General features: G+C 36.3%; 1 protein-coding gene and 1 pseudogene across 30 annotated transcripts in view; both read left to right on the top strand.

Moving 5' to 3' along the window:
- The window catches only part of TBC1D5 (TBC1 domain family member 5), a 529331-nt gene that overhangs the window by 251890 nt on the left and 250895 nt on the right, over positions 1-26546 (top strand). For all 30 annotated transcript variants that reach the window (XM_072726774.1, XM_072726773.1, XM_072726763.1 and 27 more), the window contains one exon: positions 19741-19807. In XM_072726774.1, coding sequence (XP_072582875.1) covers positions 19741-19807 — 67 coding nt within the window. The remainder of the gene's footprint in view (positions 1-19740; positions 19808-26546) is intronic.
- On the top strand, positions 10544-14033 carry LOC112925622 (protein-L-histidine N-pros-methyltransferase pseudogene; annotated as a pseudogene).

Here is a 26546-nt window from a genome sequence, read left to right on the forward strand (position 1 = left end):
CTGGAGCATGTACTTGAGAAGATTGTGTATCTTGTTGTCAAGTACAGTGTTACAGATGTCTGTTAGGTCTAGTTGGTTTACATTGCTATTCAAGTTCTCTATTTTCTTATTCATCTTCTGTCTAGATGTTCTTTCCATTAGTGAAAATGGTGAATTGAAGTCTTCCACTATTATTATAGAAGTGTCTGTTTCTCCCTTCAATTCTGTTATTGTTTGCTTCATATATTTTCATGTTGTATTTTGTTTGGTGCATAAATGTTTATCTTCTTGATTAATTGATCCTTCTTCATCTCTTGTAACAGTTTTTGACAAAGTCTATTTTGTCTGTTATTATAGCCACAGTATCTCTCTCTCTCTGTCTCTCTCTCTCTTTTTTTACATAGGATATCTTTTTCTACGCTTTGACTTTCAATTTTTTGTGTTTTTGAATCTTACAATTTGGATCTTATGGACAACATATAGTGATGTAATTATTTTAATCCTTTCTGGTAATCTCTCTGCCTTTGATTGGAAACTTTAATACAGTTAAATTTAAAGTAACTGCTGATAAAACAGTACTTCTGCTATTTTGTTATTGTGTTACTTATGTTTTTTACCCTTCCTCTCTCTCCTTCCCTCCATTACTGCTTTTTCTTGTGTTTATTTATTTACTTATTTATTTTTTTGGTAATGATTGTTTGAATGCCTTCTCATTCCCTTTGTGTAATTTTTTTTTAAGATATGGTCTCTGTGGTTACCATAGGAATTATATTTAACATCTTTATGACAGTCTACTTCAAGTTGATACCAAAACTTCATAGCATACAAAATATCTGCTATTTAGCCCTGTCTTTTTTCCCTTTTTTATTTTATGTTTTTTTAAGAATTTTAATTCCAGTGTAGTTAACATACCGTGTTAGATTTGTTTCAGGTTTAGTGATTCAGGAATTCCATGTATTTAATTGGTCCTCAAGATCAAGTGTACTCCTAATCCCCTTAGTCCCCTTCCCCTATTTCACCCATCCTCCCACCCCCTTCTCCTCTGGTAACAATCAGTTTGTTCTCTCTAGGTAACAGTCTGTTTCTTGGTTTCCTCTCTGTTTTTTGACCTTTGCTCTTCTGTTTCTTAAATTTCACATAGGGATGAAATTATTGGCATTTATTTTTCTATGACTGACTTCCTTTTGCTTATTAGCATTATACTCTCTAGCTCCAACCATGTCATTGCAAATGGCAAGATTTCATTCCTTTTATGGCTGAATAATATTCCATGGTGTGTATGTATGCATAAACATATACACACATACATACCCAGCATGTTCTTTACCCATTCATCTGTTGATGGACATTTAGGTTGCTTCCATAAATTGACTATTACAAATGTTGCTGTAATAAACATGGGGGGTACATGTATCCTTTTGAATTAGTATTTTTGCATTCTTTGGGTAAACACCTAGTAATGGAATTTACTGGATCATATGTTAAATTCTATGTTTAATTTTTTGAGGAACCTCCATACTGTTTTCCACAGTGCCTATACCAGTTTACATTCCCACCAACAGTGCATGAGGATTCTTTTTTTCCTCCATTTCCTTGCTAATAGCACTTTTTTATGGTGTTTTTTACTTTAGCCATTCTAACAGATAAGAGGTAATATCTCACTATTGATAAGAGGTAATATCTCACTATTGATATACTTTTCTCTGATGATGAGTGTGAGCATTGTTTCATGTGTCTGTTAGCCATTTGTATGTCTTCTTTGGAGAAATGTCTGTTCATATATTTTGCCCATTTTAAAATTGGATTATTTGTTTTTTGGGTGTTGAGTTTTTGTTATTTATATATTTTGAATGCTGACTCTTTATTGGATGTATCATTTGTAAATATATTCTCCCATTTAGTAGGTTGTCTTTTAGTTTTGTTGGTTGTTTCATTTGCTGTGCAGAAGCTGTTTATTTTGGTATAGTCCCAATAGTTTATTTTTGCATATGTTTCCCTTGCTTCAGGAGACATACCTAGAATGTTGTTATAGTCATTGCTGGAAAAATTACTGCCTGTGCTCTCTTCTAGGATTTTAATGGTTTCCTGTTTCACATTTAAGTCTTTAATCCACTTTGGATTTATTTTTGTGTATGGTGTAAGAAAGTGGGCCAGTTTTATTCTTTTGCATGTTGCTGTCCAGTGTTCCCAGCACCATTTGTTGAAGAGACTGTCTTTTTCCCATCAAATATTTTTTCATGCTTTGCTGAAATTTATTGAACTATAATGGTGGATTTATTTCTGTACTCTTTTTTTCTGTTCCATTGATCTATAGGTCAATGGAACTGTGCCAGTACCATACTGTTTTGATTATTTCAGCTTTGTAATATATAATTGTGAAGTCTGGAATTGTGATACCTCCAGTTTTGTTTTTCTTTTTCAAGATTACTTTGGGTATTTGGGTTTTTTTATGGTTCCATACACATTTTAGGATTGTTTGTTTTAGATCTGTGCAAAATGCTGTTGGTATTTTGATAGGGATTGCATTACATGTGTAGATTGTTTTGGACATTTTAACAATATTTGTTCTTTTAACCCATGAACATGGAAGGTCTTTCTCTTTCTTTGTGTCATCTTCAGTTTCTTTCATCAATGTTTTATAGTTTTAGAGCACAGGCCTTTCACCCCTTTGGTTCATTTTATTCCAAGGTATTTTATTCTTTTTGGTGCAGTTCTTAATGGGATTATTTTTCTAATTTCTCTGCTGCCTCATTGGCGTATAGAAGTTCAAGAGATTTCTGCACATAGATTTTTTTTATCCTACCACTTTACTGAATTCAGTAATTCTATTATTGAATTATTATTCATTCCTATTATTTCTAGCAAGTTTTTTTGGTGGAGTCTTCAGGGTTTTCTTTATATAGTATGTCATCTGAAATACTGAAAGTTTTACTTCTTCCTTATCAATTTGTATGCCTTTTATTCTTTTGTTTTGTCTGATTGCTGTTGCTAGGTCTTTCAGTACTACATTGAATACAAGTGATGAAAGTGGACATTGTTTTCTTCTTCACCTTAGAGGAAAAGCTCTCAGTTTTTCACCATTGAGTCTGATGTTCTATGTGTTTTTTTTTTTTTTAATATACAGCTTTTAATATGTTGAGGTATATTCCCTCTAAACCTACTTTATTGAAGGTTTTTATCATGAATGGTGGTTGTACTTTGTCAAATGCGTTTTCTCCATCTATTGAAATGATCATATGGCTTTTATCCTTTCTCTTATTCATGTGATATATCACATTTATTTGCAAATATTGATAGACCCTTGCATTCCAGGAGTAAATCTCATTTGATTGTGATGGATCCTTTTTTTTTTTTTTTTTTTAATGTATTGTTGAATTCAGTTTGCTAATGTTTTGTTGAGGATTTTTGCATCTGTGTTAATTAGAGATGTTGGCCTGTAGTTTTTTGTTGTTGTTGTGTCTCTATCTTGTTTTGGTATCAAGATAATGCTGGCTTCATAGAATGAACTTGGCAATTTTCTTTCCTCTTCTGTTTTTTTTTTTTTAGAAAAGTTTGAGAGGAATAGGCATTAACTCTTCTTAAATGTTTGGTAGGATTAGAATTCACTTGTGAAGTTGTCTGGCCCTGTACATTTTGTTGAGAGATTTTTTGATTACTGATTAAATTTCATTGCTGGTAATTGATCTGTTCAAATTTTCTATTTTTTTTTTCCTGCTTCGGTTTTGATAGGTTATATGTTTCTAGAAATTTCCCATATATTCTAGGTTTTCCAGTTCATTGGCATATCATTTTTCATAATAGTCTCTTACCGTCTTTTGTATTTTTTGTGGGGTCAGTTATTTCTCCTTTCTCATTTCTGGTTTTGTTTGTTTGAATCCTATGTCTCTTTATGGTTTTTTTCTTTGTTGATTTTTTTTTTTTTTTTTTTTTTTTTTTTTTTGATGAGTCTACGTAGAGGTTTATCCATTTTGTCTGTCTTTTCAAAGATCACTTCCTGGTTTTATTGATCAGTTCTATCCTTTTAGTGTCTGTATCATTTATTTCTGCTCTGAGGTTTATTATTTCCTTTCTTCTGCTGGATTTGGGTCTTGTTTGGTCTTTTTCTGCCTTCTCTAGGTGCAAGCTTAGGTTGTTTATTTGAGATTTTTCTTGCTTCTTGAGGTAGGCCTATACTGCTATAGACTTTCCTCAAAGAACCGCTTTTGTTGCATCCCAAGGGTTTTGAATTGTGTGTTTTCATTTTCATTTGTCTCCATGTATTTTTTTTAATTTACTCTTTTATTTCTCAGTTGACCCATTATTAAGTAGCATGTTATTTAACCTGCCTGTATTTGTACTCTTTCCAGATTTTCCTGGTGCCTGATTTCTGCTTTCATAGTGTTGTGTCAGAAAAGATGTATGATATTAACTTCATTCTTTTTGAAATTGTTGAGACTTGTTTTCTGACCTAATATGTGATCCATTCTGGAGAATGTTCTGTGTGCACTTGAAAGAATGTATATTTTGCTATGTTAGGGTGGGATGTTCTGAATATATATTAAATCCATCAGGTCCAGTGTGTCATTCAAAGCCATTGTTTCCTTGTGGATTTTCTTTCTTTCTTTTCTTTTTTTTTTTTCTTTTTAAAGATTTTATTTATTTATTTGAGAGAGAGAGAGAGAGAGGCAGAGATACAGGCAGACAGAGAAGCAGGCTGCGTGCAAGGAGCCTGATGTGGGACTTGAACCTGGAAATCCAGGATCACACCTTGAGGCAAAGGCAGGCGCTCAACTGCTGAGCCACCCAGGCGTCCCCCTTGTGGATTTTCTGATTGGGTGATTTATTCGTTGATGTAAGTGGGGTGTTAAAGTCCCATTTTATTATTGTATTATTACTGATTAGTTCTTTTATATATTTTATTAACTATTTTATGCATTTGGGAGCTTCCATGTTAGGTGTGTGTGTGTATACACACACACACACATATATATATATGTTATGTCGTCTTGTTGGAATGTCCCTTTAATGATTATATAGTGTCCTTCCTTGTCTCTTATTAGTCTTTGTTTTAAAGTTAATTTTGTTCAATATAAGTATTTTTACTCGAGCTTTCTTTTCACACCCTTTGTGTGTGTTTGTGTATGTTCTCTGTTCTTTTCTTTAGTGATATACTTGGATTCCTTTCTCTTTATTTTTTGCGAATATATTGTTGGTTTTTTATTTGTAGGTACAATTACATTTGCAGATAACATTTTCTGCATATAGCAGTCTGTGTCAAGTTGGAAGTCACTTAACTTTCACCTATTCTTTACTCCTTTCCCCCCATACTTTAGGTATGTAGTTTCATACTTTGTATATTTTTATTTTGTGAATCCCTTGATTTATTTTTAATGTTTGTGTGCTTTCTACTTTTTTTTACTTATACTCTTTCTTTTCTATTCAGAGTCCCCATTAACATTTCTAGGCTGATTATGAACTTCTATAGCTGTTGTTTGTCTGGGGAACTCTCTATCTCTCCTATTCTGAATGATACTTGCTGGATAGATTATTCTCAGCTGCAGATATTTTCCTTTCAGCCCTTTAAATATATCATGCCACTCTCTTCTGTCCTACAGAGTTTCTGTTGAAAAATCCACCTGTATCATTATGGGGTTTCCCTTTTATGTGACTTTTTCTTTTCTCTTGCTGCTTTCAAAATTCTTTATCACTGCTTTTTGCCATTTTAATTGATATGTATTTTGGTGTGGCCCTCTTTGGGTTGATTTTGTTGGGGAAATATCTGTGCAAATTGAATATGATTTTGTTTCCTTCCCCAGATTCAGGAAGTTTTCAGTTATTATTCTTTCAGATAAAGTTTTGGTTCCCTTTTCTCTCTCTTCTTTTTCTGGGATCCCTATAATGTGAATGCTTGATGGATCAAATTTCCTAATTCTCTTTTCATTTTTTAAATTATTTTTCTCTGTCCTTTTCAGCTTGATTGCTTCTCATTACTCTGTCCTCCAGGTCACTGAGGACAGAGTAATGCTTCCTCCAGTTTGCTATTTATTTCATCTAGTATATTTTTAATTTCGGTTACTGAGTTCTTAATCTCTGATAGATTCTTCTTCATCTCTTTGTTAAGGGTCTCACTGATGGGGATTCCCAGGTGCCTTAGCGGTTTAGTACCTGCCTTTGGCCCAGGGTGTGATCCTGGAGACCCGGGATCGAGTCCCATGTCGGGCTCCCTGCATGGAGCCTGCTTCTCCCTCTGACTCTCTCTATTTCTCATGAATAAATAAATAATAAAAAAAAACATCTTTAAAAAAAGGGTCTCACTGATGCCTTCCACTATTATGTCCAGCGAGTATCTTTATGATCATTACTTTAAGTTCTTTATTTGGCATATTCATTATCTCTGTTTCATATAGGTCTCTTGCTGTGATTTTTGTTGTGGTCTTTCATTTGGGACATACTCCTCCGTCTCCTCACATTGTCTAACTCTCTGCTTCTCGGTGTTAGGAAAATCAGCTATATCTCTTGCTCTTGAAAGATATGGATGGGGGTTGCACTTTTCACAAGGTAGTGCTGGTCCTTTTCTTCCACAGGGGACACATAGTCACTGTGGATATTGGGGGTAGCCAGGGCTGCTCTGTAAAGTGCATGTAGGCAAGTGGTACAGTTTTAATAATGTGCTGGTGTCCTCCATGGCAGGTGACCAGTCACTGCCTCTAGGACCATGACCCCACAAAGTGTGCAGTTGGAAGATGCAGTGCTGGCAAGATTTTGCAGGTCTTCTGGAGGAGGGGCCCTGCAGCACCAGGCTTGAGGCAGGCTCAGCTGAGGGGACAGGGTGTGGTGTATGCAGCAAGGTAGTGAATGCAGGCACTGCACTGGTTTCTGCAGGTTGACCTGTGTTTATGCTAGGTGATAGATGAGGAAAATGGTACCTGCCTGTTCCTTTGCTCCTGGAGAAGTCACTCAGTAAACTCTGAGATTAGTAAATAATTCTCCTTCCCGTATGCCATGAGCATTTTTCAAACTGCTTATTTTATGCTATATTTCTACCAGCTGTTCTTGTGTTGTCTCTTTAATGGCAAAGACTCAGTTTCCTATTACCCTCCTGGCTGTCACAGAACTGAACCTACTAATTTTTAATGTTCTAGGCTTTACATCCCACTAGTTAAAAGAACCAATGAAATTTAGCCCCTCTGGTTTTCAAAGCAAATATTAGGGAGTGGTCTTTCTCTTGCAGGCTCCCTGGTATGGCATTCTGTTTCTCCTCCCTCATTGTGCCCATGACTCTCTATCTTTGGTGGCCAGACCCTTGGGGTTTAGCTCCTCACAGTGTCTTTGCCCTCCTACCCTCTTTGATGTTGCCTTCTCTTTACATTTAGTTGTGGATTTTATTCTACCAGCCTTCAGTTCATTTTCTGGGTCAGTTACACTGATGTGCATGCTACATAGTTGTATCCATGGGACAAGGTGAGCTTAAGTTCCTCCTACTCCTCTGTCTTTTATGGAAGTGTTCTTCTTCCCTTTTTATATTGTTATAAGTTACATTTTTATACACTTTTGCTCTGTAGCATAGATATATAATTTTTTATGCATTTGTTTTGTATCTTATAGGAAATTAAGTTTGGCAGTGCAAACCTTAAATACAGTAATACTGGCTTTGTATATAGTAATGTATTTACCTTTATCAGAGATATTCTTCTTCCCACAGCTTTCAGTTACTATCTCTTGTCCCTTCAATCTGAAGGATTGCCATTAGCTTTTATTTCAGGGTATGTGTAGTGATATTGGACTCCTCTGCTTTGTGTTTCTGGGAATGTCTTAACTTCTCATTACTTTTTTTTTTTTTTTTTTTTTTTTGAGTACCAATATGGGGCTTAAACTCACAACCCTGAGATTGACACTTGAGCTGAAATCAAGAGTCAGACACTTACCTGACTGAGTGACCCAGGAAACCCACTATCTGTTTTGCTAGATATAAAATTTTTTTTGGACAGTATTTTCTTTAAGTATTTTATTTTATTTTATTTTATTTTATTTATTTATTTATTTATTTATTTATTTATTTATTTATTTATTTATTTATTTTTTGCAATTAGCAAGAGGGTTTATTGAACATTTGTGCAAAAGGGCTCTCCGCCTCCGAGGAGGAAGAGAGCCCTGATTAGCAATTACAGGTATCTTTTAAAGGTGAAAGAAAAAAACGCTTCAAGACAAAAGAACCTCAGGAGTCGCATAGCATCCAGGTTGATTTCTCAGAAGGTCAACATGAACCTATTCAGGGACATTCCAATCAGGGTGTGGGGGGAAATGGTTTTCTTATCACAAACAGAATGCTTTTTGTTGCTAAAACTTCAGGAAGGCACCTGGATGGGCTCCCTCTGGATTAGGGCTGATCCTACTTACAGGGCGGGTTTCTTCATTCCCTCCTCTTTGTTTGGGCTGATTTTAACCTTAAAATCTTAGGGAACATTTACTTTTTCAGTTTGGAGGGCCCGACATTGTTAATACCAGAGCTTGGGTAATAGACAATCTTTCTCGGATGAACTGGAGCAGCCGGTTGAAGATGCAGGGGCTGAAAGTTAGCAGCAGGAGCAGGATAACTAGAGGGCTCATAATGGTAGAGATTAGGGTGGTTATTAACCAGGGAGACTGATTAAACCAGCTTTCAAACCAGCCCTGCTGGGCCTCCCGGTCCCTTTGTCTTTTATTTAACCTTTCCCTGAGTTTGGCCATGGAGTCTCTGATGACTCCAGAATGGCCTGCATAGAAACAGCATTCCTCTCCCAGGGCCGCACACAGTCCTCCCTCTTTCAGGAATAGTAAATCCAAGCCTCTCCTGTTTTGAAGTCCTACTTCTGAAAGTGAGGTGAGGGACTGTTCTAACTTAGAAACGGACTGCTCTAGTGCCCGTAGATCCTCATCTACAGCTGCCTGGAGTTCTATATAACATCGTGAGCCCTGGATCAGAGCAGCTGCGCCAGTACCCACCCCAGTAGTGGCCCCTAGTCCCAACATAACGGCTAGGGTTAGGGAGACAGGTTCGCGCCGAAAACGGGTGGGATGTTCATCATACTGATTTTCTAGAGTTTCAGCAGGGTGATAGAACACCCTGGGTATGATCTGCACCATGACACAGAAGTCGTTTGAGCTATTTAGAACCTTAGCCGACACACAGGGGGTGAGGCCTTTGTTGCATGCCCACCAAGTTCCCGGCTGGGGCTCCAGGTAAGAATCAGTCCCCAGAATCGGGGTGGTAGTGTTGCAGAGTCCCTGGTAGCCCCGGGGGGTGGGGGGGGGGTGTTCCTATGCAGGTTCCCTGTCCTGAAACTTCTGTAAGGGTGAGTTGTGGTTGGGAGTCGGGTGTGCATCCCTGAGTGCTAGTGATGTTATTATAGGTCCCTGAAGTAGCAATTCCCTCATAATAAGGGTGGGGGGGGATGCAAGGCAGAGCCAGCAGGATTTAGTTACATCGGGGCTGGTTCGATTAAGGGCCAGGAATGCCCCTATGATAAGATTAAACAGTTGTCCCGTCTTGGAGACGACCGAGGGGTTGGAGTGACCTCGAAGTTAGTGGGTGTGGCACTCCCTGCGGCCAGGGCCGGGGCTGTTAGTTTAGCGGGAGCTCTTTGTTCCCCGAGGACCGTGTTAGGCCCGATCGCCACGGGGTCTGGGGATTCTATTTTTAGTTTAATTCTGAATATAAAACCATCATCTGTTCTTTCTTTGTATAACCTGAGTCCCCACGTATATCCATTGGGCCAGTAAGTAGCCCTTTTCCCGGGCTCCGTGAAGGATATCCGTAGGGGATGACACCACCCTTGGCAGGGCCCATAATTAAGGGTTTTCCATTTGCTAAATGCCGGGTGAGTATAGTTAGCCTTGACAGTGATATAATCCCAGGAGGAGGAGGGCCTCCATTTTGTATCCCCCATAGTTTTGCACCCCCAATTTTTACAATAGAAGTATTCCCCTCCTCCACAGGTGGGATTTAGCCTGCGATCTCTGTGGTACCCGGGACAGACATAAAAGGGAAGAGTGCTGAGCATGGCCCTTCTGTCAGGCGTGCCACATCCTCCCCATGGGTCTAATCCCAGTCGCCCTAGAGGGCTTTCTCGGTTAGGGGCTCTAGAGGTGTCGAAGTATCCCTCTAGGTCCCATGGGCTAGGGGCCCCTATGGTTAGCTTGCATAGGTCAGGATATAGGTTAGGCCACCAGGTTCCCACGGGGGCGGTCTTAGTTATAGACCAGACCTCGTCACCCCCAGACGTTAGTACCTGCCAGGTTAACCTTTTGAGGGCATGAGGGTCACCTTTGGCAGAGGTGAAGAGCGCTAGGAGAGGTAGGAATATAACAACTGTCATTGAACAATTTTTGAAAGTCTTATCTTGAGCGGGTTTTGGGTGCGGTGGAGCTTCCATTGGGGTGGCTCGTCCGGTCCGTCCTGCCTGGCGTCAGCGGTGCTTGTTGATGGGGCGCGCTTGACGTGTGAGGCGTGGACCCAAGCAGCAATGCCGTCTACCTTTAAGGCGGTTGGGGTGGTCAGTAGTACAGTATATGGGCCCTTCCAGCGGGGCTCAAGCGTCCTGGACTGATGTCTCCTGACGTAGACAGAGTCACCGATCTGGAACGGGTGTGGGCCGGTTGTGTCTCCCGGGCGGTAGGCAGCCGCAAGGGGTTTCCAGATCTGGCGCTGGATAATCTGGAGCGCCTTTAGCCTGTCCTGGCGATAGAGACGGAGCCGCTCCCTCCCAGCAGCAGTGTCAGGTCAGTTGAACCAAGGGGAAAACATCCCCGGCCTCCCATCCGCCCCGGGGCCGTTTTTCTGTAGACGCGCTGTCTCTCCTCCGCGGTGAGGAGAGTCTGCAGGAGCTGATCAGGGTGTCCATTGGGTCCTGGCTGAAAGACGGGGGCCTTCACCTCCTACCGGTCTTAGGATTGAGCCTGGGGCATCTCGGATCCCGGAGGAGCCCCCAAATGTTGGACCCTGGCTCACGGGTGCCAACGTGTCCCGGTGGACGCCCCAGAGACTCAGACCCCAGACAGGCAGATGCAATTAGCAAGAGGGTTTATTGAACGTTTGCGCAAACGGGCTCTCCGCCTCCGAGGAGGAAGAGAGCCTCTTTAAGTATTTTAAATATACATCATCCCACTGTCAATTGGCCTGCATGTTTTATGATAAGAAGTCATCTATTAATTTTACTGAGGAATCTGTGATGTGACATATTCTTTGTTGCTTCTTTGAGGAGTCTCTCCTTGTCTTTAGCAATTTGCTTTTTATGTTTCTTTATATGTGTGTCTGTGTTAATTATACCAAGAGTTCTTTAAGCTTCCTGGATTTGTAGATTTTTGTCTTTCATCAAAGATAAAAATGAGGTTCCTACCTGTTATTGAACCACTCTAGTTAGTGACTTTTTCATTTCAGGTATTTTATTTTTCAGCCCCCAAAATCATCCCTTTTTTTCCTTTATTGATAATCTCATTTTGCTTAATCATTCATTTATAAGATTTCCTTTCTTTTTTTTGTCTGTGTTTTTTCTTTTTGTTCTTCAAACATCTTTTAAAACAGTTTTGTCAAAATCTTTTTCAGATAAATTCAATTTTTAGCTTTCTGAAGGATAGTTTTTATCAATTTATTTTACTTTTTTTGTTGAGCCTGGCTTCCTCCCCCCCCCCCCCCCCTTTTTAATGCTATGTGTTTTCCTTTGTTGTTGATGACTGGGTATTTGAATATTATAATTTGGTAACTCTTGAAATTTAGATTCTCCTGATATTTGCTATTTTCTATATTCTGTTATTTCCCACCCTATTATTTATTTTTGCAGAGATTTATTCTTTTGCATATGTAGTCACTGAAATCTTTATTTCTTAGTTTATGTTCAGCTAGAGTTTTGACAGATAATTTTTTGAAAGCCAGGAGCTAAAAAGCGAATAGGAACCAAACAAAAAACCAGAACCTCTCTTCTTTGCAGATTGGTTCTGTGCCACAGTAATCCTTCATCATTTAGCCAGGGTTGCATTCATCTTAGTGACAAGTTTCAGGTGTAGGATTTTGGTCTCCTGCTTGTGCTGGGCATATATATTTTCCTATATACTTGGGTGCTTTTGAATGTCCTAATTTACCAAGGAAACTCTCTCACCAACTCTTACTGCCAGGTCTTAGGTGATTTTTTTTTTTTTTTAAGATTTTATTCATGAGAGACACAGACACCCCCCCGCCCCCCCCCACACACACAGAGGTAGAGACACAGGCAGAGGGAAAAGCAGGCTCCATGCGGGGGGCCCACGTAGGACTCAATTCTGGGTCTCCAGGATCACGCCCTGGGCTGAAGGCAGTGTTAAACTGCCGAGCCACCTAGGCTGCCCATTAGGTAATTTCTTTAATGTTTCAGTTATAATCTTTTGCCCTAGGTATCTGCTTCTTCTTAATTTAGCTTGCAGTGTGTTCAAGAGCAATCCCACTGCTTTTTTCAAGTTAGACAAAAAAGAGATTGTTTTGTGTCAGTCCTTCAGGTAGCTCCTAAACAAGTTAAAACAGAATTACATAATATTTTGCAAATATGATCTGCTCTACTCCCTCAAGAACCTCGTACTGGTCTCCCACACTGGGAACTGCATCCCTCTTCAAGACTGCTGCTGTACCAAGGAGTTGGTAGGCTAAGGGCAAGTAAAAATGCCACAGCGCTTTCAAGAAATCTCTTTCTCATTCGTTGTTCATTTGGTTTTCATAAATCTTGGATTGTTTTCCAGAATCATTGCAATGTCGGTTTTGACACTTATTGCTTGTTTTCCAGAGTTTTTTTGGGAGTATGAGAATTTAGAGTTATATATTCTTCCACTCCACTGATGTCACTCTGCTTTCTTTTTGAAAATTACTCTATTAATGATACAGGAATAACAAAAATATTATCTTCTTAAAATTACTCATTTGAAATATTATTTATTTAAAAGTTTCTGTATTTGTTTTTATATCTGATTTTACATTACCTAAATAATAAGTTTGACCCCCACTTTGGCCCTGAAGAGGCTGGATGGGCAACTTGGGTACAGTAGCTCTAGTCTGGGTGGTGGTATCTCCCCTTCCTCGCCGCAAACACTGGTAATGATGTAAGGGGCCAGGGCACTTGGTGAGACTGTTTGTGGGCTCGCTTTGCCTGAGCCTAGTGTCTATTTAGCTAGGTTGGAGGATGTGGATGCTGAGGAGCCTGCTCATCCACTCCCTGTATGTGAACATGAAAAGTAGCCTTTACAGGCTGGCAGAGGCCAAGGCCAGCAGGAAGGAGAACCGCCAGTGGTTGGTGTGCAATAGAGAGAAATGTGAATCTCTCTAGGCTCTCTTTGTTCAGAGGTACCTTAAGGAATACGATCTTCTTAACAGCATTGAGAAATTGGACTGTCTCTTTGTCCGATTATATCACTCTTTAGTGTCACCTGTTTTTAGTCTATTTATGTCTACAATATCTATCACTGGGTTGCAAAGAAGAGGCTCAGTGTTTGCATTTTCACCAGATCAGTTTTGAAGACTGCAAAAAATTAATCCAGTCTCATAGATTTAGGAGCTGGAGATGGAGAAGTCACAAAAATCATGAACTCTCATTTTGAAGAAATTTATGGAGCTCTCTGAAAATATGGCAGCTTCAGAAGAAGAAATATAATGTGCTTGGTATAAATGAATAGCAGAATTCAGGATTCCAGTATGATGTCAGTTGCTTTAATTTGCTCGACAGCTGTGATTAGCCCCAGCCTTTGTTAAAAGATATCAGAAGTGTCTTGGAGCCAACAAGAGGCAGAGTCATCCTTGCTCTGGCTTTACCCTTTCATCCCTATGTGGAAAACATAAGTAGCAAGTGGGAGAAACCATCAGAAATTTTAAAAATCAAGGGACAGAATTGGGAAGAACAAGTGAATAGTCTGCCTGAAGTTTTCAGAAAGGCTGGTTTTATTACCAGAGCTTTAACCAGACTGCCATACTTGTGTGAAGGTGACATGTGTAATGACTACTTTCTGGATAATGCTTTGTTTTCAAATCGATATAAACACATGGAAGCCTAAGTCTTCAGGCCCACCCAAGAATGTACACTCCAGAAGAGGGTCTGTGTTTATGATTATGTGAAGGGAGGACCCTTTGGGAACTGCCATTATAAATACCATGCAGTGATTTAAATAACGAAAGTACGAATTACTTCTTTGTAGTATATAAAAGGAATGTTTTTAAAAACCAAAAATCCGGGATCCCTGGGTGGCGCAGCGGTTTGGCGCCTGCCTTTGGCTCAGGGCGCGATCCTGGAGACCCAGGATCGAATCCCACATCAGGCTCCCGGTGCATGGAGCCTGCTTCTCCCTCCACCTGTGTCTCTGCCTCTCTCTCTCTCTCTGTGACTATCATAAATAAATAAAAAAAAATTAAAATAAATAAATAAATAAATAAATAAATAAATAAATAAATAAATAAAAATAAAAAATAAAAACCAAAAATCCAACCAATTCCAAATTGAGGAATTTTATCAACTCTTTACTCAGTAATACAGGTCACACTTCAGTTATGGAAGATATTTTTTATACTTAATTGCAGTAAGAACTCATTCCCAGTCAAAGCAATATTCACAGCTTCACGTGGAACCAATAAATATGCATTTTTTAAAAAAGTTATTTATTTTATTCATGTGAGAACAGAGAGAGAAAGAGGCAGAGGCACAGGCAGAGGGAGAAGCAGGCTCCGTGCACAGAGGTCCATGCAGGACTGATGGGGGACTCAATCCGGGGACTCCTAGATCATGCCCTGGGCTGAAGGCAGGTGCTAAACTGCTGAGCAACCCAGATGTCCCTGCATTGTTTTTAATAAAAGGAAGACTGGCAATAAAGCTGTCCATTCACTTGCAAACATTTGGTTATAAGGTAAAACCACTGACACTCTCACATATAGAAATTCTTTTTGCCATTATTCAAAAAATGTTTTTAGGGACGCCTAAGTGGCTTAGTGGTTGAGTGTCTGTCTTCGGCTCAGGGCGTGATCCCGGAGTCCTAGGATTGAGTCCCACATGGAGCTTCCTACATGGAGCCTGCTTCCCCCTCTGCCTATGTCTCTGCCTCTCTCTCTCTGTATTTCTCATGAATAAATAAATAAAATCCTTAAAATTAAAAAAAAATGTTTTTAATCATTTTTGGATGGGATGCCTGGGTGGCTCAGTGGTTCGGCGTCTGCCTTTGGCCTGGGGTGTGATCCTGGAGTCTGGAGATCCAGTGCCACATCAGGCTCCCTACATGGAGCCTGCTTCTCCCTCTGCCTATATCTCTGCCTCTCTCTCTCTCTGTGCCTCTCTTGAATAAATAAATGAAATCTTAAAAAAAAAAATTAAAAAAATTTTTGGGGATCCCTGGGTGGCACAGCGGTTTGTTTGCCGCCTGCCTTTGGCCCAGGGCGCAGTCCTGGAGACCCGGGATTGAATCCCACGTTGGGCTCCCGGTGCATGGAGCCTGCTTCTCTCTCTGCCTGTGTCTCTGCCTCTCTCTCTCTCTCTGTGTGACTATCATAAAAAAAAAAAAAAAAAAATTTGGAAATGAAAAATAATTTTAAATACGTAGAGAATTAAATATGGCCATTAAACCATTAGAATGTAGATAATAATAGAGAAAATGGAATATTATTGAATAAATAATTTTTTTGTATTTACTTGAGCACTGGATCTTAGACCCAATGGGTGGTCTTAGATTTTTAACATAAATTAGCTTAGAGAGACTATTGTCTCTCTGTTGAGATAATGTCCTTAGTGGTTACTGACTTTATAGACAATGATGAATCATTATACTTTACCTTGCCATATGTCAACACATGAATATACTTAATTCATTGATTTTTTTTGAATCATTTTCTTTGAATTGGATTTTAAATTTAATAAAAAACATTTCAGTAGTAATGTTCATTTAAAAAGAAAAGATTTCAGGTCTCTATACTATTTATGGCATATTATCCTATCATAACTAAATGTGGCAACTCATAGCTTTGTTTTCAACTTAGTTTAAAGCAAATCTTTTTTACCCCTCTTACTATTAAATATTCATTGCACATACTTGATGACATTTCTCTAACAAATTAGAGATAAATCTTATTTTTTTAAATTATGTAATACTTTTTAGAATTCATACCTTGTATGACGTGATCTTCTAAAACTTGTGACATTGTTTAGATATAAACTGAGGGCTCAATTTAGTAGATGTGTTTATTTATAGCATTATTTTGTTTGTTTTTAACCTAACCTAGTTTAAAATCTCTAGTTCTACTTTCAAGAAGATGTTTGTGCATAAAAAGCACTATAGAAATCTATTATAAACCTTCATTTAGCGTGATTTCAGCAGTACACAGATAGATACTATAAATGCCCTTAGCTAAATATGACTGCAGTAAGTTAAATAATCTGGAATTTAATTTATCTTGTTTTGAGATTTAAGCAACCATTACACATATTATTTGCTTAATCAGTTAGATACATATATGTTAGAAATTACTAATGGAAAATAAATGCTTTTTCTATCCTCATTTAAAATAATGTAACTACAAGTGTATATTTTTCAAATCAGCCAACGTATTTTAATTTTCAGTGCTAGGAATTCTTTTTACAAAGTTATTTACCAATGAGACATAATCTGTTAGGTAAATTTCACATTGTACTTGTCACAAAAATTGATGAAATATTCCTGTAAATGTATATTGTGCAATATATATATACATAATGACATATAATATGTATGTTACATATTGTATATACTATATGCATTTATTAAAATTTCCTCTGTAAATATATCTAGATTATTTTATTGATTAATTTACACTAAATATTGAAATACTTTTACAATTATATTTTTAAAATTTATGAAGTTACTTTTCAGTCAAGTGAAAGGTAATGTTATCTTAAAACACGTGATTATTTAAAGGTCTTTGTGCAAGATTAATAATGTACTTTTGTGTGTGTGTGTGTGTGTGTGTGAGAGAGAGAGAGAGAGAGAGACGGAGAGAAAGAGAGAGATTGATAGAGGAAAGTGAAGAAGGAGGGAGAGATCTGAAAACGACCTTGTTACAGTCATGGCTACCTGACAACTTAGTTCCAGAATCAGAACAGCAACTAAAGACATCATGTTAAACTCTCTTGCACCCTCTGTTGTTATTTTTGGGGAACACCACACATTATCTTCCTATGATTGTATTGGCATTAGACTTATTAAAATCTCTGATAAAATTAATACTTAGTTTATTATACTTAACTCCAAATTAGATTAATAGTAAAGTAGCATTTATTTATAATTCTTAGTTGATGTTTCCTTTTATTATAAATAACGTTTTTATTGTAAACACTTTATTAAATCAAAGAGCAGCCTCTCTTTCATTTCTCCTGGTTACTAGTTTCAAGCCCCTCCAAATGTTTCAAGCCCCTCACACAAATGAAGATCTCTGCAGGATATACACATTATATGAACAGTTTTCCAGAATTACAAATTCTGCCTGTTCTTTTATAAATCTTTCGATTTTCAGCAATTTCCTCCCAAAATAAGAATCTGGAATCGTCCATACTAAAATTAAGAATTTATAACTGTAAGGAACAGATGTTTTCATAAACATTTGCTATAATTAATTTCAACTAGAGGATTGAAGGAACAAAGCAGTTTTTCCCGCTTCAAAACTTTATTGTCTTTTCCCCATATAGCAAACTCTGAAATCTTTTCTCTAATACTGTTTAGGAAAACAATTGTACTCCTTATTTGGTATGTTTTCAAGAAAGAAAAACTGCTTTTTTTCCTCCTTATTCCCATCCTTTGAAGGTTACATTTATTGTGGTATGCTCATTTTTAAACAGATATAAGATGAAGAACACCTTTATGTTATGATAGCAAAACCTAGTTTAAAAAATGGAAAGTCTCTTAATTATTTGAAGGATTTTATATTTGATCTGGTAAATATCAAAAGAAAAGAAATATTCTGTTGGTGAGATCTTATGTGGTTAATTGTAATCTTCAGTTTTAGAGAAAGAAGGCTCGTATTTTAATGTATGATATAGTACTTATTTTATGCTGATTATAGAATGTTTCACAGGAAATGTCTGCAAGCTGTTAAATAACATGTGTTGTAGGAAATTTTCATTTAGCAAGAAACCGAATAATTTTCTTTAAATCCTTTTAGTTTATTTATTACGATACCATTAATTTTTTAAAGAAAATATATGTTGCATGAGTAACCTTATAGTATCTGTGTTTTCAAAGAATTAACAAAATATACCCAGCTAAATTAATCTTAAACATTTAAATGTTTTTGAATAATTTTCTTCTATAAAATTTGGCAATAGTTTTGAATGCTGTAATCCATTTTAGGATTTTTGTTTAATGGGGAAAAAACCTGAAAGCATGTTTAATGAAAAAAAAAAAAAAACCCTGAAAGCGGAAAAATAGTGTTAAAAGTAAGTGGACCCAGCCCAGTTCTTGTCCTCCTAAACACTTTAGCACAGCTGTAAAGATTTTGAAAAGAACCAACATTCTTGACTAATCTGTCAACTATAAAATGTGCAAAGAAAAATAGGTAGCTGTCATTAAAATTACATTTCAGCTTTCAATAACCATTTAATGAGTAGCATAATTATATAAGTATGGTACCTTAAGTACCATACTCAATAATTAAAAATAATCTCATCTTTAAAGTGAAAGCTCTGTAATTACTATTTGACTTAACCAGGACCACTGTGATGATCTCCAGTGGCACCTAAGATTGTTCAAAGTGGATTAAAAGTATAAATGGATAAATCATTAAATTATTAAGCTTTAAATATCATAAAAATGAATATAACCTGATGTTTGAAAGTTATATTACAAGAATTTGGAATATAAAGTGTAATCAGAATCTAGTCTTTTTAACTTGTTCTAAGAATAAATGGTCTATTTAATAGTAGTATACAGTGGTTTCATAAAAACTATATTTTGAAGAATATATTTTAAAACTTAACTACTAAAATTAAATTTCTATCAATAAGCATGAATATTTTATATTGTGGCATTGGTAAGCATTTTTTAAACTTCTTTAGCACATTTATTTTTATTCCATGATTTTTAAACAGGTATTAATTTGTTCTAAGTCTGATACTATGAATATAAGTTTCTTAAATTGAAATGTTTAGTATTATCATACAATACAGAAATATCTTTCATGTTGTTCTTTTCATTTCAAACTGCTGAACTTTAGCCCACAGTTAAAACATAAAGTTCTAAGAAGGGTATTAAGGTGTATTAAAGATTTGTTAGGATGCATTCACCACCTCCCAAGCCTGCTTTCCCTTTTACCTCTCTGCTTACTATATTCCTAGACCATAGAGAGCTGGGGACTGGAGATCATTCCAGGTCCCCTTTCTGTTGTTCTCTTTTTACTGTACCAGTGGTATGGCAGATGACTTGGTCACTAACAAAGAGTTGCCCTTTGCTTATAAAATGGTGTATGATTAAATGGTTTATAAATTTTTATTTTGTTTGTGATTCATAATAAAATGTCTGTAATGTTTCATTTGTTCTGTTAACAGTTACTTTGATAATATTTCTATACAAGCTAGGAGTGGTGATATTGGTTTATATTTTAACATTAAAATGAGTTTTTTGCCTAAAAAAGAGGTCTGTACTCTGATTACAAGACATACTTGGGGGGTAGGGATAGTGCTTTTGGACTCCGTAAACTTAATAGAGCTGTCACACAGAAGCTTTTCAACTAAAACATTCAGTTTCATAATCTTCCTTATTTCAGCGTTTTTAAATTTTTTTTTCCAGGAGATTCAAATAAAAATGGAAGAAGAAGTTCTACTTTAGATTCTGATGGGACTTTTAATTCCTATAGGTAGGTGATGAATACATAGATACATATTATTACAAGATATTACACAAGATACCTGATGTTACAGGATTCTAATCTTATAGTAGTAAGAAAATGTTACCTATGCTTTAAACATAAGTCAAATAGAAAGACTATTGTGATATGCTATTGTTTTGCAGACTTACTGAGTAATGAACAATGTAACCTTTTAAGTTCTTGAGTAAATGGCCTAACTGTAGTTATCACTTGTTAGTATATAGCAGGATAATTGGTATGAATGCACATGTAGTATTAAGCTCCATTATAATCCATTTTTGTTTTTATTTTTCCAGTATATCTGTTATAGTACTAAAGGCTTCCATTTAAGTTTTCCTGTTAAAACAATATGTTCCTTATGAGTATCTAAGAGAATATGAAATGTAATCTGAGGTGACATCAAGTGCTGTTTATTTATATTTCATATGGTTCTTCAGCAAACAGGGCAGTTATATCTCAATTAGTGATTTTTTTTAAAAGGATACACTAGTTAAGGAAACAGGTATCTTCTCTAATATTTTGGTAATATTCTCCTTATATTTGCTTGAGTACATGTTTATGGATTTTGTACCTTCGTAACAGGGGAACCTAGGAAGAAAAAAGATTATATTATTTCCAGTAATATTTGAAAATTCATATACTTAACCAATGTGATATAAGAACTAAGTTGTTTTCTCTCAAGGAAAAAAAGGTGCAGATTCAATAATAATACATTTTGGCATTGTGAATAGCAAAGCAGATTCTTGAAGAAATACTTTGAGTATATTGTCCTGATGGTTAATTAGTTCTGACACATTTGCAGTGACACTATAAAATACAAAAACCACTATAGACTTGGAAACTCAGGTGAATGTTAAGCTGTAACTCCTTCTCTTATGTAGTAAATACGGAGTTTATGATTGGAATCTTTATATTTTATTTGAAAAAATATTGTGTATATCTCTAATTGGAACTGTGTCATTGTTTTTTCTGATTCCAGGTAAGCTTTTAATATCTAGGATAGGGCCATATATGCAGGAAACAATAAGAATATGGTAAATGGGAAAGTTTTTGTACAATTGTTTATGAATTCCACAAATGAGATGGTAATTGAAACACTTGACATCTTTATTTTATATCAGTTGGGGTCTGTATAAATAATCAGTCGTTCAAGTGTCACAGATACTACAAAAAAGGCTTATGTTCCCATGGTGTTCTAGAAGGGTATTATCACAGCAGTAAAGCTCATATGTTGTCATTATATTTTCACTGTATTCATCCTACCTTATAAATGCTGGGATTCTTCAAATCCTTCTTTCAGTACTGAAGTGAATATAAAAGATAGTTGAACATTCATGATTTGGCATGTAAGTGAGGAATGTTAATATGATAATATATGTGAAATCTGTGTTGTTAATATTATTAGTAGATATAAGTAACAAAGCTAAGACCAAAGGAAAATAGAGATGTATTTCAAAGGAAGGAAAATCCATATAAGTGTAAATTTTGTGGGTGAGTTAATTTTACAATTACATTTGTAGTTTAGCTAATTATAGTAAATAATGGACATAATATAAAGTTAAGAGAAATGTGTTAATGTGAAGGCATAGTATTATCTTGTAGTTTATTTTATCCTTGAATAGTTTGAAGATTAAAGTATTTTAGTATTATTGAATGGTAATTGTACTTTGAAAATGAACTCCTAATGCAACTTTGCACAATAAATACTAATGTTGTTAACTAATATAATTTTAATCAATGCCTGTCAGTGTTGTAATGTTAGGATATTAATTTATTGTTGTAATTAAAAAGGCAAGATAAAAAGCTCAGGTAGTACAATATATAAAAACGAGCTTTTAATAGTTGGCAGGCCAGTGCTGTTATTAAATAGTATTATAGTATTTAAGGTGTGAAATGAATAGTTTTCTACTCAGCAGGCAATAGCTCTTACAATATAATGAGCTTACTTGTGAATTTGACACTTGGGTTAAATGCAGAATTCATAGAAGCACAGCTCTGGGGTATATTTTCATATTAAGGTTAACTGATAAAACCTAGGAATTGTTGCACGATCATACTAAAATGGCAACAGAATTGTCAGTAAAATTCCCTTTTGAAAATGAAAATTATTTTTCTGTTGCTATCGTTGCTGTTTTAAACTTAAATAAGTTACTAGAAAAATGTGAATATTAACCCTCAAAGATCCTTTAGCCTAACAATTCCAATTTTGTCTTGTTTAAACTATCTCAGAAATCCTGACCTTTCTTACAGTCAGACAGTTCTGGCAGCCAGCCTAGTACCATCATACTCTAGTTATATGTACTTGTGTCCAGGGTAATAATTAGCTTTAGTTTGTCATCTTTTAAGACAGACATCATAATGTCTAACCTGCTTCCTCCTCACAACTCTCGTAAAGACTGAGATAAAATGTAGAAGATAAAGCCTTTGAAAATACAAAGCCATGGCATTATTAGTTCTTTGAGTATTATCAATTCTTTCATATAAATTGGCAACTTTGTTGCCTCAATCTTCACCTTTCAACCCGTGTACTCTTTTATAGTGTTTGCGGAGGTTTTATTAATTTTTGAATTCGGTCTTGAATTGGTCACCTTAAGTCTGTACTCTTCCCTTTGTTTCTTTGTCTTATTGTGGTCTTAGACTGTCACTTTCAAGAGGGCATAGTCACTGATTGTTTTTCTTTTTTTTTTTTTAAGATCTTACTATTCATGAGAGAGAGAGAGAGAGAGGCAGAGACATAGGCAGAGGGAGAAGCAGGCTCCCCTTGGGGAGCTTGATGTGGGATGCTATCCCAGAACCCCAGCATCACACCCTGAGGCAAAGGCAGAGAAACTTAACCCCTGAGCCACCCAGGCATCCCTCATTTGTTAATAATATCTAAGTATATAGTGAGGTGGTTCAGATCCTGACTCCAAATAGTTGGGAAACCCTGGACATGTCTTAGCCTCAGTTTCCTCACCATTAAAGTGGGGGTAAGAAAACATAGTTGTTAGGAGGAGTTAATGGGATAGTGTCATGTGGTAAATGCTCAGTAAATGATAGCTGCTTTTATCTTCTAGTCTGTGGCACTGTCATCATTGTCATCATTGGTAATCTTCTGGTATTTAGAATATTTTACAGTGCCCTGATATAGAGACACTAAAAGGAAGGTAACAAAGGATGTGACTCACAGGAAAATAAGTTTTGTATGTTAGCAGAAAAGGAGCTAAGAACAAGGTTAACCTGAGGTTTGAAATGCTCAATCTCTGATACAATATTCTCAGTTGCCTTTGTATGCCAAATTTGTACACATAGCAGTGATAAAAGGAAGATGTTTTACTCTTTGTATAAGTTGAGAGGTGGATTTTTGGAATTTTGACAAATTTAGAAATTTAGAACTGAACAGATCCCAACACGATAGTGTTATGTACCTAATGTTCATAGATTTGTTTTTCGTAGGCCAGGAGGTTTTACTTGGATTTGTGTCTTTTGTGGTTTTGCTTCATTGATTCAAATGGAGTGTAGTTAATTTAACTCCTAAGGCACTGGTATGAATATTATATGGTGCCTAGGCAATAGATGGTGTTTTAGAACTTTTGATTAAAATGCAGTTATATGTCTCCCAACTAATTTGCAGATGATGTGTTAAAATGGAAAATTTGTAAGAATTGAAAAGATACTGGTTTATGCAACAGACCTTATGCTTTTTAAAGACCAGTGTTTTCTGTCAGATTATATGAGCTTTCTGCATTTCTTATTTAACCATTAAAACTGAGAGACCCTTGCTGGGTATGAAAGAGGAGTAGTAGTCTGCTGATTAGCAGTTTGCAGTAGATGATTAACTTAGGGACTGTAGCACAGGGCCACATGGTAGAAAGAATAGTCTCTCCCCACCACCCACCTTCTCTTCCCAAGGGCAGCTGACCTTCTCCTCTCCAAAGAGGCGAGCCCCTTGCCAGCACATATGACTACAGACTATTACATTAATCTGTTTAGCTGTAGTACCAGCTGCTTGCATGTTTTTAATTATCTTATTAGATGGCATAACAGTGACCTATGAAATAAATTGAAGGTGAACATTTTTAAACTTTCCTTTTTTATCCTGTGTTTCTAAATATCTTTATTGATCAAATCATAACTTTTCACAGAAGTTCATAGAAGTCTATATGGCTTTTGAATCTGTGTAATGCTTTTTTCACATATAATACTGGATTCCCAAAATGGAAAATAACTTCATTTTTGCCTTACTTTGATTTAGGATATTAAAGATTTAGGATTACCTCATTTAAGATTTAGGTTATGTAGCAACAAATCCATGTTAAAATACACTGGTTAGGGATCCCTGGGTGGCGCAGCGGTTTGGCGCCTGCCTTTGGCCCAGGGCGCGATCCTGGAGACCCAGGATCGAGTCCCACATCAGGCTCCCAGTGCATGGAGCCTGCTTCTCCCTCTGCCTGTGTCTCTGCCTCTCTCTCTTTCTCTCTGTATGACTATCATAAAAAAAAATAAAAATAAAAAAAAATAATAAATAAAAAAATAAATAAATAAAATACACTGGTTAAATAGTCAATTTAGAGAAAACTCAGACCAGTTATTGGCATTCTCTGGGAAACTCAGAATATTGCTTAATTTTCAGACATCATCTTGGCGTTGTATAAATGTCATAGGATAGAAAATAAGTCATTGTAGATTATTTTTAAATAAATTTGTATATTTAACTGTGATTTTCTAGAGTCCAGTACACAGTAGTAAATCATGTAGTCTACCCTAATCACTTTTACAATTTAATTTCACATGGTACCATTTCTGGGTATATTTTCCCAAGCTGTGCCACTAGGAAAAATGTATTATCCTGTGAATTTTAACAATTGGATAATTTACAAATAATTACAAATAATACTTCGTAAATGACTCCAGGAGAGACAGTTCAAAATAGTAACAACGAATGGTGGTTCTGTTATAACTTATCACCAATAAACAAAGATTATAATAGTTAGAAACACTGCTGTTGAATTAAAAAAACAAAGGTAGTTGGATGCAGAAGGGATTGCAAAGTACTAATGCATGTCTTTTGAATTAGTAAATCCTAGGACTGGGATAGCAGGGTGCTTGAGACTTGAAAAATTTATAAAGACCTTAAATATATGTAAAGTATACATTGTTTATATTTTTTAAATTAAGTAATAGCCATTTTTTGGCTTCCTATTTTTTTCCTTTTAAGAAATAATATATTTCATATTTTAAAAGAACCTGTGTTGCAGGAATAAAGGGAATCTTATTAGCTCTAAATTGGGTGCTGTTTATTAGTTTCTTAATACTAACCTGAGCTTCTGAAATTGCCTCCCTTTCTCAATATGGTGTGTTCTCTAGCCCACAGTTTTTTTGTTTTTTTTTTTTAAAGATTTTGTTTATTTATTCATGACAGACACACACAGAGAGAGAGGCAGAGACACAGGCAGAGGGGGAAGCAGGCTCCATGCAGGGAGCCCTGTGTGAGACTCGATCCTGGGACTCCAGGATCATGCCCTAGGCCGAAGGCAAGCGCCAAACTGCTGAGCCACCCAGGGATTCCCTATAGCCCACAGAGTTAAAGGCTGTTTTGAAATTGATAAAAAGTTTTCAAGGAAATTATATATTTGGTTTGGCTTTTTGAATCTAAAGTTAATTCTTTTCTTGAATAATAAAAATACATTAATTTGAATATTGCTTAGTCATTGAGTAAACTTTAAAAATTAGGCTCACAGTTTTTATGTATCCGACTCACATGTAATCAGTAATTTGAGAGAATGTGGAAAATATCTTTCTATCATTTACATTTATTTCTAGTATAATGCCTTTTTTCCCCCGTTTGTATGCAAGTGGGTCTTATGTGTCTTGAAACAACCATGAAGTAGTAATTCAAAATACTAGTAGAGATCATAGAGCAAAAGCATTTTTTGGATTTAAAATTTAGAAATCTGGGTTCCGGTTCTAAGAGTGATAGAAGTTTGTTACTCTGTTATATTTAAGAATGTAGGGGCAGCCCTGGTGGCTCAGGGGTTTAGCGCTGCCTTCAGCCCAGGGCTTGATCCTGGAGACCTGGGATCGAGTCCCACATTGGGCTCCCTGCGTGGAGCCTGCTTCTCCCTCTGCCTGTGTCTCTGCGCCTCTCTCTCTCTCTCTCTCTCTCTCTCTTTCTCTGTATTTCTCATGACCAAATAAATAAAATTTTTTAAAGGAATATAAACAGCTCCTGTATTGTAGAGTTGTAGGGAGCATACCTACAAATGTATAGAACACTTGGCCTAGTCATCTAACACATATTAAATAACAAATACTAGTTTCTACACCTTTCCCTTTTCTCTTTCCTGAAATTTCCTTTAAGTTTTAACCAACTTTTTCATCAATTAGAATTGTCCTTTGTCTCAGAAAAGTATTTTTAAAATTCTGTGCAGTTCTAAAGTGGCAGTAAATGAGTATTTAAGGATTGGATCTACAGTTATTTTTAAAAGATCAAATCTATAAATATCTACAGTTATGTACAGATTGTATAGGAAGAATATTTATAAAATCCATGCTTATTTAACCTGACAGTCTTATTATCAAACTTTCTTCTCATTTTCATATTTGTTGAAATAGCACCACAACCTTTATAGTTAAATGATAATTTCAGAGAGCACAAAATATGTAACCTTTGCATTTTCCAGAAACCAAAATCAAAATAATACCTTTTATTTCATATCTCCATAATGAAGCTATATTTGAGAGAAGG

This window comes from Vulpes vulpes, chromosome 11, assembly GCF_048418805.1.
Source record: "Vulpes vulpes isolate BD-2025 chromosome 11, VulVul3, whole genome shotgun sequence".
Classification (NCBI taxonomy): domain Eukaryota; kingdom Metazoa; phylum Chordata; class Mammalia; order Carnivora; family Canidae; genus Vulpes; species Vulpes vulpes.